This window comes from Lycium ferocissimum, chromosome 2, assembly GCF_029784015.1.
Source record: "Lycium ferocissimum isolate CSIRO_LF1 chromosome 2, AGI_CSIRO_Lferr_CH_V1, whole genome shotgun sequence".
Lineage (NCBI taxonomy): Eukaryota > Viridiplantae > Streptophyta > Magnoliopsida > Solanales > Solanaceae > Lycium > Lycium ferocissimum.
The window spans coordinates 41199971-41215758 of NC_081343.1; the positions used below are offsets into that span (position 1 = coordinate 41199971).

The 15788-nt window shown below is 33.3% G+C and overlaps 1 protein-coding gene and 1 pseudogene across 1 annotated transcript; one reads left to right on the forward strand and one right to left on the reverse strand.

Moving 5' to 3' along the window:
• Window positions 1-1055: 1055 nt before the first annotated feature.
• On the reverse strand, window positions 1056-3604 carry LOC132047595 (protein transport protein SEC13 homolog A-like; annotated as a pseudogene).
• An 897-nt stretch (window positions 3605-4501) lies between these two features.
• On the forward strand, window positions 4502-14420 carry LOC132037796 ((R,S)-reticuline 7-O-methyltransferase-like). The gene is made up of 3 exons (XM_059428419.1): window positions 4502-4894; window positions 12696-13190; window positions 14106-14420. Exons 1-3 carry the CDS (start codon window positions 4607-4609, stop codon window positions 14403-14405), a joined length of 1083 nt encoding a protein of 360 aa, XP_059284402.1. The 5' UTR covers window positions 4502-4606; the 3' UTR covers window positions 14406-14420.
• Window positions 14421-15788: the final 1368 nt, after the last annotated feature.

Here is a 15788-nt window from a genome sequence, read left to right on the forward strand (position 1 = left end):
CGGAACAAAGTTGGTTTGGTAGATGGATCGATTTCCGGAATCAATGGGAAACCATTGGGAAAGGGTCAATGCAATAGTTCTTTCTTGGGTGATGAGTACACTATCCAAGAGTTTACTAGGTGGGATCATGTATGCCACGAGTGCACAAGTGGTGTGAATGAGTTGTGTGAAAGATTCAACAAAAATGATTGTTCAAGAATTTTCAATATTCATAAAGAAATTGCAACATTATCTCAAGGTACTGCATCTGTTTCGACTTATTTCACAAAATTTAAGAAGCTCTAATCCCAACTCCTTGTTGTAATTGTGCCAAGTCTAAAGAATTTCGCACACTCACAAAAACTGAAAATGTTTCAATTGTTGTTGTGATTCATATCAATAAGCTAGAAGTCAGATTTTATTAATGAATCCCATGCCATCTATAAATCAAGCATATTTCATGATAATAAGTGATGAAGGACAGAAATTTGTGGCTGCTACACCTGGTATTTTGTGTAGTAATCCTGCATCTGTAGGAAATATTGATATGGCAATGTATTCGAGGGGAAATAATGGTTTTCATGGTAATAGTGGTAACAACAATGTTTCATGGTAATGGTAGTGGTGCTGGACCTTCAAGGGTCAAAAAGAACTATAACTTGCAATGTGATGTGCGAAAACTGAAAGGACATACAAGAAATCAGTGTCATAAAATAGTGGGGTATCCACCGGATTATAGGTTCAAGAAGAGGCCCTATGGTGCACTAAATGAACAACAACGTGGTCATTCTCAGTACAGGCAAGATCAGTTCAGGCAAGCCCCTTATTCTGGAGATTCATCAGCTCACCATGTGGTTGTGTCATCTGAGAACAATGTGGTTGCAAACAATCAAAGTTAAACGAGTTGTTCTTTGACCGTATATTTGAACATAGAATCTTTAATTTTTTCGAAATAAAATTTCATATTTGAAAATTACGTAAAAAGTACTATAAGTCATCATAATTAATAATTTAAAATATTTTAAAGACATGAAAAAATTACGGTCAAAGAACAACTTGTTTGACTCTCGAAAAGCGAAAAGTGTCAATCTTTTTGGGACGGAGGGAGTCTTGTTTTCCGTCAAACCCAATTATAAGAAAAAAATGTGTTGTCACGCACCAATCATTATGTGACACGTGTCAATTTCTTTAAAAACATTTTTCCTTTTCTTTCTTTTGGCTCTCTCTCTTTCTTCCCCATTATACCCACCCTTTCGTCTTCTTCAGCATCCTTTCCCCAAAAATCAAATTTCAGCCATTTGAATCCTCTGCCTTTTTGGTCCAAAATCAAAAAATCTAATTCACGTGATATATGTTTCAGCATATTTAACATTGAATTAATTAAGTTGATAGGAAGTTGAATATGTAATTGGATGAAAAAAAAACAAAAATGTTTATCAACTCATAGTGAACTAATAGTTTGAAATGGCGGCTTCGAATGGGCGTGAGTATTTTGAATTAGATGTGGAGGCACAGAATGAGAATTCCAGTGATATGGCTTTGGTGAAGCGGACACCGGAGGAATCTGAAGAGAAAACAGAGCTCACGGCGCCCCTCACGAGCTCCGACCCTACCGCCGTTAATCACTCAGTCAATTAGAAACCACCATGGGAGAACCCAGCAACACCTCCGTCCACTGTGCTAACTCCATCGGATCTCCACCCATGTTTCAATCGTACGCACCTCCTCAACCGCTATGTGAAACCCAGCCACACATAAACAAATTTTCACTTTAGTGCTTGAATTATTTGGTGATTCCGGTGAGTCGAATTTTTCGGTCAGTGCGAGCTCTCTTCAAAAGAGAAGAAAGAAGAAATAAACAGAAAAAGAGAAGAGAAAGAAAAAAAAAAGTTAAAAATATATTTAACAAAAAGATATTGCAAAAATTAATTTTTTAATTGTATTTTTTTTGTTTTTCACTCTCCCACAGAGAGTGATATACACGCTCAATGCCAGGTGACCTCAAAAGGGTCCAATGATTCAACTTTAAACTGGTCTAGGGAGTCCTAGCAAAGTTTAGGTGCCTTTTTTTAAAACAATGTCAACTTTTTTGCAACTTCCTAGCTCTGGTACGCTGATTCATCACATTTATCAATTACAACGAAAAGGATTTATCAAGATAGTGAATAATGAGTCCTGAAACATAAAAAACCAACCCCCGAGCCAGGGAAAAAGGTTCGGATGGTGGAAAGAAAACAGAGAACTCCAATTCTGGTGGTCAACAGTGTTGACTTCTTGCCACTCACCATCAACTACTTTTTCCTACAATGTGATATTATTATCACCAGCAGCTAGTGCCAACAAAATTTTTCGTTAGCGAACATGAGAGCCTCCAAACAGGACTTTTCAAGTCTTTAAGAACCTTCCGCTCCTACTGATGTCCCTCCTTTGTGATGTCCATAAGACAACCGTACCATCCTCTGAAGCACTAGCAATTGTTGACTTTGGAAGCCCTAAGTTTGGCGCCCAGGCTACATCTCTCTCCCAATTACTAGGCATCTGAAGTGCAGGAAGCAATTCATCTTCCATATGCCATTATATAACTTTTAGACTAGAGGTGGTAAAATTAACCCATAAGAATATGTACCGACCAACCCGTCTGAGTTTGGGCGAGTTATTGACCTGTCCATTTATTAGCTCAACCCATTTCAGCTCATCAAAAGTTGAGCTAATATGTAGCCCAAATTGACCAATGAGAAATCTTGTCAAAATAGTTTCAAACAATTTTTTATTTTATTTGATATGTTATGTATAGCATAATAAAGAAAAATAATATAATTTATAAGGTATTAAAATATTATAAAAGAACAACAATACAATTATAACATAGTAAGAATTGAGCGGGTTGGGTTATAACTCCCATTTTAGCCCATTTCAGCCCAAGAACTTTTGGGCGGGTCAATAACCCGCTCATTTATTAACGGGCAATTTGCAGCATTATCCTTCGCTGGGGGTGGTCTTTAATTTTTGTCCCTCAAATTGGCGATCTTTAACTTTTGCCTTTAAAGCTCAAATTCTGCCTCATGGATAGTTTTGCAAATTTTGCCTTGCGATTTTTTTTTATTTTTTTTTTACTGAGCAATCGAACCCATAACCTCGGAGTATTAGGCGAAGGGCAAAACTAAAGACCATCAATTTGAAGGGTAAAAATTAAAGATCACCCCAAATGAAGGGCAATCCGGGCTAAATTTTTTTTATTAACTCAACACATTTTGACCCGCCCAAATTCAACCCAACCCGCCCATTCGAGACCTCTAAATATCACAATCACCGGATGCTAGCTTCTCAACAGGCTCAAGCATACCCGAACCTACTAAAGCTTAACGAGACATTGATAGTACCCATGAAAGAGATGTTACACCGACTGGATGAGCTAGTCTATTTTCGTGGTGTCCCAACTACCATCCGACCTAGAAATGTGAATTGAGATATCACCATCCAAAGAACCACAGGCTAAGCAAAGCCCAAGTTCATGGTGGGACCACCAAATAGATTTAAAGCATGACTTGCGGTCATTAAAAGCATTAGCTTGTGTCCGTTAGTCGTGATTGCCTTCCTTCCAGATTATGACTTTACCGTCGTACATGCACTAGACTCTAGAGTGTTCATTTATCAATGTAATCAAATATGTTGTAACAAAATAATATGACTTGTTTTTGATATTTCAATTATTTTGCACAGTTGAATTCTATCAGTGATGATCAGCAGAAAGACGAGGTAACATTTTTGGGTGGGAGGACTATTCGATTGATTAAGTTCACCTTCCAACATTATTACTACTAACGTCCTAATTTATGTGATGATGTTTGATTAAGTAAAAAGAAAAAGTATTGAAATTTGTGGTCTAAAATAAATTATAAATAGTAAAATGGAAAGTTCAAAGATAACTAAAGAAAAAGTGTCAAATAAATTGAGACAGAAACTATATCTATTTACATATTGTGAGCCCCATTGCTTAATCATTTTCCCAATAAGTTGTTGGGAAAAATAGCATTAAGAAATAATATTCACCGTATATATTAGCAATAAAAGCGAAGCGCCAAAATACTGTTAATCAACAAGAATAAAAAGAGCGACAATGACACCAAAATTTTTACGTGAAAACTCATCTGAATAAGAAAAAAAAACCACGGGTTGAGAGGAAAGAACTGGTATTACCACTATACACTCAAAAAGAAATAATCTTCTTTTATTTTTTCCACCTCTATTTTCTTAGGCTGTCCATGATATCTCTCTCATTCTTTCTCTGTCTGTTGGTGTTTACTTGAATGAAGAATTGATTTTCTACTTATTGATTGACAAGCTAATCTTAGCCTCGAAGGCTAAAAGAGAGAAGGGAAAATAATTGATTCAAAATTTATCCTCCACAAATTTTTCCTTCCTCCCTAAGATCATTTGTCGGCCAAGTCTTTTGGCAAAATAGGCTGAAGACTTTTATGTAGGATGAACCCTACCTAAGGATCATCATGACAAGACATACCACAATAATAGTCTAACTCTGTTACTCGCTAGTATAGTATATAAGACACCACACCATTGCTGTGCTAAATCATGTTATAACAGCGTCAATCCTCTCAACAAGCTTTTAATGAGTAAAGAATTAAGCAAAATGGGTGAAATTGATTCCATGAATGAAGCAGCCATGCTACAAGGCCAAGCACAAGTATCTAAATACATGTTCGCTTTCGTGGACTCCATGGCCATCAAATGTGCTGTGGAGCTTCGTATTGCTGATATTATTCATTCTCATGGCCACCCTATTACTTTGTTACAAATAGCCACTAATATTAACTCTTCATCTCCAGATATAAGTTATCTTTCACGTATCATGAGACTTCTAGTCCGTCGAAAAATCTTAACTGCTGCTACCTCTCAGGTAAACTTCGTAGAGCGCGTATTTATCTTACTCCCTTTGTCCCCATTTACTTGTGTTGGTTTTTAACATAGAAATGTAGGAAATAACAGAGAAAGAAATACTGACAAAAAAATATACTGCACTGCAGTCAAATATACTGTAATGCAGTCAAAGAGAATTATTTTATTTAGCTATGTTTAGCTCTGTATTTATAGGAACAAACAAGTAAAAAGATAATCAAAACTAGCCTAAAATATCTTTGCAAAGTATAACTTTAACTAACTAACCTACAGTGGGTTGATAACGGAGCCGGGCGGCGAAGGTAAGACTAACTTTAACCCGATAAATTTTAACTCGCCTTGTCATGCCCCGTTTAACATTTCTTCCTACTTTTGCCTGCTCCATTAAGCATTTCTTAAAATTTCTTGTGGATTTTTGCCTTTCACTTTGCAGTGTGTTCTGCTATATTTAAAACCTTTTTTTTCTTCTGAAGAGTACCCCTTCAATCATATACTCATTACTTTGAAAATCGCTAAAGGTTCTTTAAAAAGGTGTAAGGATTTAAGTACTTATATAATAGTAATATATATATTAAGTACTCAACAACAACAACAATAAAAAAAAAAATTAAAAATATCAATACATTGAGGAGATTTTTACACAATGTATCTATTAGTTAGAAATTATATACAGAAAAAACAAATATTACAAATATAGCATGTTAAAAAAGCACCAATAAATATAAGTGCAATCGTAGTTGTAACTTCCCTAATCCCTATATATTCCACTATTTAAGGGATAGGTGCCAAAATGATTTTTTTTTTTGCTATAAACAACCTGGCAAAAGCTCTCCTTTTCTTAAATTGCAATTTTTATAGAGGACTGCAATTATAATCTTTTTCTTTTGAAAATTAACCATTATCATATCAAATTCGATGAATGTAGTTGCTTGCTACAACGTGATTGATAAGATGATTCAAAGTTAATTTTAATATTCATTTTCACAAGACAAAAAATTATATTATCATGCTTTCATTTCTCATAATCAGATAATGCCACACGTTAGTAGTCTAACCACACGGCTAAAGAACAAGTCTAGTCTCTATCACTCACTTTTAGCTGTGTAAATTGGTATAATTATTATATAATTAAGTATTGCTAAGTAAATATGCAATACCATAGATTTTTGGGCAAAAAACATATACGTACATGGTAAGAGGGTATATTTACAGAACATGACGATACTTTTCAGTTTACAAAATATATCAATAGATTTATTATAAAATCTATACGAATCAGGTGAATTAAAAAGAAGTAAATAAAACACATTAAATAAACTATTTTCTTTATTTTATCCACTTTTCTCTCTCCATTCAAAATTAAGAGATATTGTTCCCTACTTTTCTCCAACTTTGCTCTTTTATTTCATCCACTTTTCTCTCCCCATTCTAAATTAAGAGATATTGTTCCCTAATTTTCTCCAACTTTTTCAAAAAGTCCATTTTAATTGGTAATTTTTATGTACAAAGTTCATACACCAAAAAACATATATGTATAATCTTTGTATGCAATATGTCTAATTGTATTTGTATAAATTCGTTATAATTTTTATATATGAAACATGTATAAAAATCATGTGTATTTTGATTATGATAAAGTACATTTAAATTGTATAAAATATAATCAAAGTATGTATAAATTTTGAGAAAATATGTATAATAAATTTGTAATTGATACAAACCAGATTTCATAGAAAGTTTATACACCACAAAATAAATATGTATAAATTTCTGTATGCAATAGGTATAACTGTATAAATTCGTTATAATGTTTATGTATGAAATATGTGTAAAAGTTGTATGTATATTTTGATTATGATAAAGTACATATAAATTGTATCAAAGTATGTATAAATTATGAGAAAATATATATGTATAATAAGTTTTCTGATTGATACAAACCAGATTCCGTACACATTTCATAGATTAAATCATATTGAATTTATTCGCATTTCATACACATTGTACCGCATATATCTAAATGATATATAGCTGATTTCATACACATTTCATACATGTACTAGTTTTCTGCGTTTTTGAAAACTACAGTTTATATAATATATAAAGGTTTCAAACACACAATGATCACACATATCTCAAAATGATACAAACCAACTTTTATATACAATTAATACACAGGTTTGTAATAAAAAATACTTTGTAATATTGATTTGAAAATTTATTCTAGGAGAGAAGATGAACTTTAGGTCTGGAAATGGTGATTATCATAGAAGGAGAGGGGGAGAGGGAGAGAGAGAGAGAGAGAGAGAGAGAGAGAGAGAGAGAGAGAGAGAGAGAAATCTTTTAAAAAAGAAGAAGAAGTTGATTGGTAACTATCCTAAAACTAAGCCCACATTTAAAATCAGATTCTTTTCCTTAAAAAAAGCCTAAAATCGTGGGATCCCATTAAACTCAAATCTGGTATACTTTGTAATTTTGTTGGTATGTTTTGTAAATAAGGAAAAATATCCTTATGTTTTGTAATATAGAGTCTTAAGTAATATTATTAGGTCATTATCCCTAGATTTTTTCCCGTAAATATGACTCATGGGCTTTGAGACAAATCACAATTTGATTCTGATCCGAGAAATGGGCCCAACTTTACTGATGCCAAACAAAAAATTGAGCAGATTGCCCTTCTTTTGGGGTGGTCTTTAAATACTGTCCCTCATATTTATGGTCTTTAAGTTTTGCCCTTCGCTTGAAAAATGGCCTTATACCTGAGGTTCTGGGTTCGAACCCCCGTTCAAGTATAAATTAAAAAAAGATAGCAAAGGCAAGGCTTGGATCGCGTGTATGCCGGACCCGGCATACACTTGTTAAGGAATAACCAAAGTTATGCCGGACCCGACATACTTATGCCTTATGGGCAAACTTTTAGTTAAGCCTTAACTAAAAGTCTGCCCATAAGGCAGAACTTTTCCTTAAGACATAGTTTAGTTATGCCTTATGGGACAGACTTTTAGTTAAGGCATACTAAAAGTATGCCCCATAAGGCATAACTTTTCCTTAAGACATAGACTTTGCCTTATAAGGCAAACTTTTAGTTATGTCTTAAGGAAAAGTTCCGCCTTATGAGGCATACTTTTAGTTATGCCTGATGGGGCAGACTTTTAATTAAGGTATAAATAAAAGTATGCCCCTAAGGCGGAACTTTTCCTTCAGGCATAAACTTTGCCTTATAAGGCGGAGCTTATAGTTATGCCGGGTCCGGCATAACTTTAGTTATTCCTTAAGAAGTGTATGCCGGTTCCGGCATACACGTGACCCAAGCCTTGCTTTGCAATTTTTTTTTAATTTATGCCTGAGCGGAAGTTCGAACCCAAAACCTCATGATTTCTATGCGAAGCTAAGGATTGCAACGCGAGGGGCAAAAATTAACAACCAACATTTTGAGGGGCAAAAACTAAAGACCATCCTAAAGTAAGGGCAATTCGTGAGGGGAAAAAACTAAAGACCATCCCAAAGTAAGGGCAATTCTGCGAATTGCCTGATGCCAAAAGCTAAAAAAGGAAAAAAGACCTGCAACTACTGAGGCTTGAACCAGAGGCCTTGTATCCTTTTTGAACCCCCCTAACCGCTGAACCAAACTTTTCACATGACTCAAGGAGGTTCATTAGAGAATATATACTCTTAAAGTTTTAAATCTGACCATGTATATATAATGTAATTTTTCGACGAAGGAGATTCAATGAACACTCTCACTCCCACCTAGATCCTCCCCTGCTAACCTAGTCTAAAATATCTCTGCACAATATATCTCTAACTAACTAATTACTAACAGTAAAACAAAGTTATTGAAATGCAATAAAAAAATTACTGCAATCCAAAAGTAAATAGTCTAACACTCCTTCTTGGTTTTGGAACTGCAAATTCTAGACTTGGATGGAATTGACTTCGTGAATAATTGTACCGACTCATCTTTGGTCTTGCAGTTAGCTTGATCCATGTCTCTAAGTTACAACTCTTGATTATCAACATATTCTGGCTTGTGTTCATCTTTAGCCTGATTAAACAAGAAGTTTTTACCTCTCATTTTAACAAGTAAAAATTCCTGCTTAGGGACATCAAAAATTCGATATTACTTTTCTTCAAAATAAAAATTTAAATCCTTTTTTTATTAGCTAGCCAACACTTAATAGATTTTGATTATTATTAGGCACGTAAAGAACATCTGAAATTATTTTTGTACCTGAACCTGTGGGTGTACATGGACCGGGTTCGGATTTTTCAAATACCAAACCAAACTAATTGTGTCGGGTTTTAAAATCTATAAACCAAATCAAACCAACATAAGTCGGGTTTTTCAACCTCGGGTTTATCGATTTTTTCGGGTTATTCGGATTTGTTCCTGAAAAAGTCTTCATATAAAACATATAACTTTTACTTCAAATATTTCTTTGGTTCTAGTAAGATACAACTATATAATTAAGGTATTTCTTAAGAAAATAACACAAAATGTGTGATGAGTGATAACATTGTAATAAAATATTCAACAAAAAGGATAATGAAATAGCATAAATAAATATTGCTAATTAATAAGCCATAGTGAAAATTATCATAATCTAAAAATACCAAGTCAAGCTAAAATAAGTATGACTAATAAATATTAATAACATGACAAAATAAAATAAAATTAAGTTATGTATTTCACTATCAAAACCAATGTAAAACTAAAGACTAGATCCCAACATGCATTATTGTCATTCTTAGTGATAATTGAATTTCTTTTGTTAGCATTAGTATTGATTTGTTTTTTATTTGAATTTATTTGAGTTGCTAACATCTATGGGCTATAGAACTTATTGGACCACTCAAAATTCTAAGTCCAAGCTTGAAATAATACGTTAAAAGACAAAATAAATGTTTATAAATCGCATTACAAATAATTCTATGGGCTATAGAACTTAAGAAATGTTTATAAATCGCATTACAAATAAATATTTTTATGTATAAAATATTTTAAAATTTTTATAGGTGTATTGTTGGGTTGGTTTGGTTCGGTTTGACTTTTTTTAGTTAAACCAAACCAAACCAATTATGGTCAGGTTTTCTTTTTCAACAGCAAACCAAGTCAAACCAAACCATTAATCGGGCTTTTTTCTTGGTTTGATTCGGATTATCGGTTTGGTGCGGATTGTCAGTTTTCTTTGTACTACCTACCTGAACCTATTTGATTGCAACAGTCGCTTTTCTTTTTGCAGGAATATAGCCATTCCCAATTTTGACATTTTTGTTTCCCATAGACATGAACTCCTCAATTTTTTTTTGTCAGATGTCATGTGGTTTGTGATACAATAATAAAAAGGAAAGACAAGGAATAAACAAGAAATTAGAGATAGAATAGATTGACACAATTGAATAGGACTAAAAGACAACCCTAACCATAAAAGATTAAGACCTTCAATTAGATTATCCAAAAACACTAAACTCTTAAGGAGACCAAAAGGGATTGATTTTCCAATTAACCACCTTCTCAACAATTCAAACAATCAAAAGCTTCACAAGCTCTCAAACACTCAATTCTAGAGTTTACAACTTTTCAATATCTCTCATAAAAATAATCTGAAATTCGAGAATTCAAATTCGTGTTTGATCTGTCTTTGTTTTTGACACTATATTTGAGTTCCCTAGTGTTTTTTGAGTCTAGATCTTGAGTTTCAAGTTATTTGAAGTCATAATGAGTCATTAGCTTGAAGGTTGTAGAACTTGAAAGTGGGTTTTGAAGAAGTAGTAGAAATTGGAGCTTGAAAGTCATTGGGTTGTGTTCTCCTAGTGAAGAAAGTTAAGAATCCAAAATTTGAAGTAATTTGGAGATTTTTGATGAATTGATAAATTTATGAGTGATTTTGAGAGTTGTCTCTAGAGAGAGAAACTTGTGAGAGAGGCCATGGATGGATCTTGTTGAATCTTTGATTGTTAAGAGGTTGGTTGCTTGGGAATTCAATTCCCTTGAGGTCAACTTAAGAGTTAGGTGCTAATTAGTTGTGTAATTAGGAGGTCAAGACTTTAATATAGTTTTGGTTGCTTAATTCTCTCTAATCATGTGTCTATCTTTCTATCCCTTTTGCTTTCCTTGTTAAATTATTACTTCCGCGTATCCGTTCTTGTATCAGTTTGTACAACCACTGTCAATCATCCAAAAATCAGGTTTCTTGGTTGAAAAATATGTTGCTACAAACAAGTGGCCTCCTTCTTCTTCTTCAGCAACACTACAAAAAATGAGTAATTTGCGGAGGTTGAAAGTTGCAATTCGTGGAGGTTTTAGCCTCTTCTAGCAACTAGTGGAGGCTAAAACCTCCGCAAATTACAACTTTCAACCTCCGCATATTACCCATTTTTTTTATAGTGCAACTTGGGCATCTGCTTCATATTTTGGAGATTTGCTTTTGCAAATTACTGGCTCATGACCAAGTTGGTTGCAGATCTTGCACTGTGCATTTGGCCTCTTCCAACATTTAAATGGAGGATGGCCTTTTTTGCCACAATGTTGACAAGGTGAGGTAATTTTTCTTTGAATTATCACCCTTGCTTTGAGTCTTGTGGTTGCCTATCAAGGCTCCTTCAATCATACCATCTTGCCTTATAAGCCTTCTTTAATCTTGTGCCTGCAATGTATTTAGCAATTCTACCAAGGTAATCTTGGACAAATCTTTTGTGTTTTCCAACATAGTTATGGATACTTCCTATCTATTAGACACCGTAATAAAATTATTTTCAACTATTCTTGGATCTTTAAATTTAGTGTCAAGCGATCTTACCTTGTTCACAATGCCAAGAAATCGGCCTGAGTACTCTTTGACGGTCTCAGATTCCTTCATCTTTTGCAACTCGAATTCCCTTATTAAATTTAATACATTCATGCCTCGTATTCTTTCATCACCTGTGTATTCTTCCTTCAGATAATCCCAATTTTCTTTTGTTGTTTTGAGTAATAACTCTTGTGAAAATTGTTATAGATACACCAGCAAACAAAGTTGCTTTCGCCTTTGATTTTCTGATTTTTTTTTTCTTTTTGGTTTTAATCTCGGCCACGATGGAATTATTTGACAGCGGAAGAACATCATAATCCTCTTCCAAGGCCTCTCAAAGATCTAAAACCTCAAGATAAGTCTCCATTCTAACTGCCCAGCTCCACCATCAAAGACAGGAGGAGCTATTTGAGAAAAATTATTTTTAGAATCCATCTCTCACAGGCCCCTCAAGAAACTGGCTCTAGATACCAATTGTTGTTTCTTAACAAAGAAAATTAGGAAATAACAGGAGAAAAAATACCGACGGAAAAATATACTACAATGCAGTCAAAAGAAATTATTTTATTTAACTATGTTCAGCTCTGCATTTATAGGAACAAACAAGTGAAAAGATAATCAAAACTAGCCTAGAATATTTTTGTAGACTATATCTTTAACTAACTAACCTAGCCTATAATATATCTCTAGCTAACTAATTACTAATGGTAAAACAAAGTTACTGTAGTCCAAAAGTAAATATTCTAACAACTTGTATTGCTAATCGTTTACAGGAAATATTAATTATCAGAGTTACGTCCTTTGAAGTGATATTTACTTTTCTCCCATTAAGTTTCAAAAGTTATGTAACAACACACATGATATAGGATGAAGGATCATTGTCGAAACCTGGAAAAAAAAAGAAAAAAGAAAAAAGAAAAAAAAAGAAAAAAACGATATGTTTCAAAAGTTATAGGTTTATATAAATTAAACGAAGCAGAGTAGTAATAAGTGCTTTTGAATTGATCTCAGGGCGAAGATACCCTCTATGGACTAACCCCTATCTCAAGATGGCTATTACATGACACAGAGCTAAGTTTGGCACCAATGTTCCTGCTCGAAACCAACCCAATTCTCATGGCCTCATGGCATTGTTTCAGCAGCTGCGTGAAAGAGGGTGGAATTGCATTCAAGAAAGCTCATGGGTGTGAATTTTTTGAGATGACTTCAAAAGATACAGAGTTGAATGAGAGTTTCAACAATGGGATGAATTCAGTGACAAAAAGCATAATGAAGTCAATTATTACAGGGTATAAAGATGGGTTTAATTCCATTACATCACTTATTGATGTAGGTGGTGGGACGGGGGCTGCCATGTCTGAAATTGTCAAGGCATATCCTCATATCAAGGGGACAAATTTTGATTTGCCTCATGTTGTGTCAACAGCTCCAAAATATGAGGGTGTTTCTCATGTTGAGGGTGACATGTTTCGAGCTATCCCACCTGCTGATGCTGTCTTTGTCAAGGTAAAATGTTACTCCCTCAGGTTCAAAATAATTGACGATTTAGCTTCTAAAAGTTGATCTAAAATAATTAATGTTTTAGTCTATTAAAAAGGTATTTTGTTCTTTTTCCAAATTTTCCTTGACACATTTTTAATTCAATGAACAAATTTAATGCTTGTTATAATTTCAAAGCACCTATTAATTAAGGGTATGTTAGTCAATACACCTCTTAATTTTTAGGCGTAAGTGAAATCCTTAATCCATGTGCCCAACTCTAAAACCTCAATTATTTTGGACCGGAGGGAGTATTATAGCAAATTTTATTACTTCTTTCATTTTGTTTCATTTTATGTGACGACAATATAGAATACAAGATTTAAGAAAAAATGATTTTTGAAACTTGTCATCTAAAATTGGTTATGGACGTTAATTTGGTTATAATTCATCTCTCTAAAGGAGTTGGTTTCTCAAACGGTCATTCAGTTAATAGTAATTATCTTAAAAAGTTACTGTTTGTTTTGTTTAGAAAAGTCACTCTCAACCAATTCATGTGATATTTTCATTGATTTTGCCAATGTGGAACTTTTTTAAGCCAAACTTCTAAAAATAAAAAGCTACCCATCTTAACCGTCTGCTCCACTAGCCCGACCCGCTGAAATTATATGGATCGAATATACGATGCAGAGAATGTGTCATTTCTTCCCACTACTACCTTGATCAACTCAGTATTTGTCTTTAACAAAATATGTGTATATCTAACTAAAAGTCTTCTTAAGATATACCTTTGCTAATTCCGTACCATGATAACAAAAGCATAGATGGAACAGTATCTATTACTTGTGAATTTAAAATTTTGAATCCGTCTATATTTTCAACTTTAACTCTTTTCCCCACTTTTCTTGATTATTATTAATTGTTTTAATTTAATATACGCAGTGGATAATGCATGATTGGGGAGACGAAGATTGTGTGAAGATCTTGAAAAACTGTCGACAGGCGATACCAGTGCAAACTGGAAAAGTGATCATAGTTGATGCAGTGTTGAAGTCAGAGGGTGATGGCTTATTTGACGATTTGGGATTCTTATTTGATCTAGTTATGATTGCACACAGCAGTGGTGGTAAAGAAAGGAGTGAAGATGAGTGGAACAAATTGTTGAAAGAAGCTGGATTTCCGCATTACAATATCATTGAAATTCCTTCTTGGCTTTCTATTATTGAGGCCTACCCACAGTGATGATTTTTGGCATTTCTGAACGAAAGATGTCACGCAAGAACTTTATTCTATTTTGAAAATTTCAACATATATTGTAATAATCAGTCGACTGAATAAGTAAAAATAATCTTTAAACCTTAGAGTAGTTCCAAATATTATTTTTAATCTATATTATATTAAAAGGAGGGTAGTCTAGTTTAATATTAAGTCAAGTGGCGTAATATGAACAAGCCACTTGACACTTTTAAGACAAAATCTAAAAATGTTTAAGACAAATCTAATAAGGATTAGGGATTTATTAGATAAGAGATTGAGGAATTAATTAGACATGAGGAAGATTAGGGAATTAATTAGATGGGAGATTGAGTTTGAAATTTTTTTTTTGGTAACTAAATAAAAATCATGTATATATCTTCCCCATACCAAAATTTATACACATAAGAAAAAAAAATATAGTTACGAATTTTTTACAATTGTAGTACGAATGGATTGTGATACTTATTACCCGTTTGGCCATTGAGAATTTTTCACTTATTATTTCACTTTATTTGAAAATCAACGTTTGACCACGAAAATTTCAATTACAAGTTGTATTTAGAATTTGAAAAACACCTAAAATTTCAATTTTCAGTTTCAATACATTTAAACAACCAAATATTCCTGGCAAAAACTATAATCAAACACAACTCTATTTTCAACTCCAACTTCAAAATTCCAAATAAAGTGAAAAATATTTGATTTTCATGGCCAAACGCCTACTTAACTATTGCTTGGCATTGTCAAAATTCACTGCCTTTTCTTTTTTCTCCATCAAATCTTATTGGTCTATATAAAGTTTGTTAGAAACCAATCACAAAATAAGGAACACAAAAGATGAAAAAAATCAAAATTTTCAGCATTAAAAATAGAATGGTTAAAAAAGAGTCAGCGCTAAAAATAGAATAATACGACTTATATTAATTATAGATGAGAAAGATTTCTTTTAATTATAAAGATTTCTTTTAATTATAATGAGAAAAACTCAAACTATGGATAAGACCGTATAACAGAGTTTTAATATATGAAACCCAAAATACAAAATAATTAATAACTCTTTTTTTTTTTTTTTTTGGTTAAACAGATAGTACTATATATTATAAGTATTAAAAATATTACATAGAGGGTTTTAGTCCCTAATCTTGTACGTAATACATATTCTAATTCCTGAACTATGCTAAACATAAGTGAGATTTGTTCCCTTCTTGGCAAGGTGTTTACTTCAATCATTCATTTATGTATTTGTCTAGTCATTTATTGAAGTGCGTGTGTTTTCATCCTAACCAGAGGTCTTCAATTCAGGCTCTGGGACTGGCGAACCTCTTGGTAGGGAGCTTTTTACTCGCTTCTTAGTAGGTTTCCCTGTGC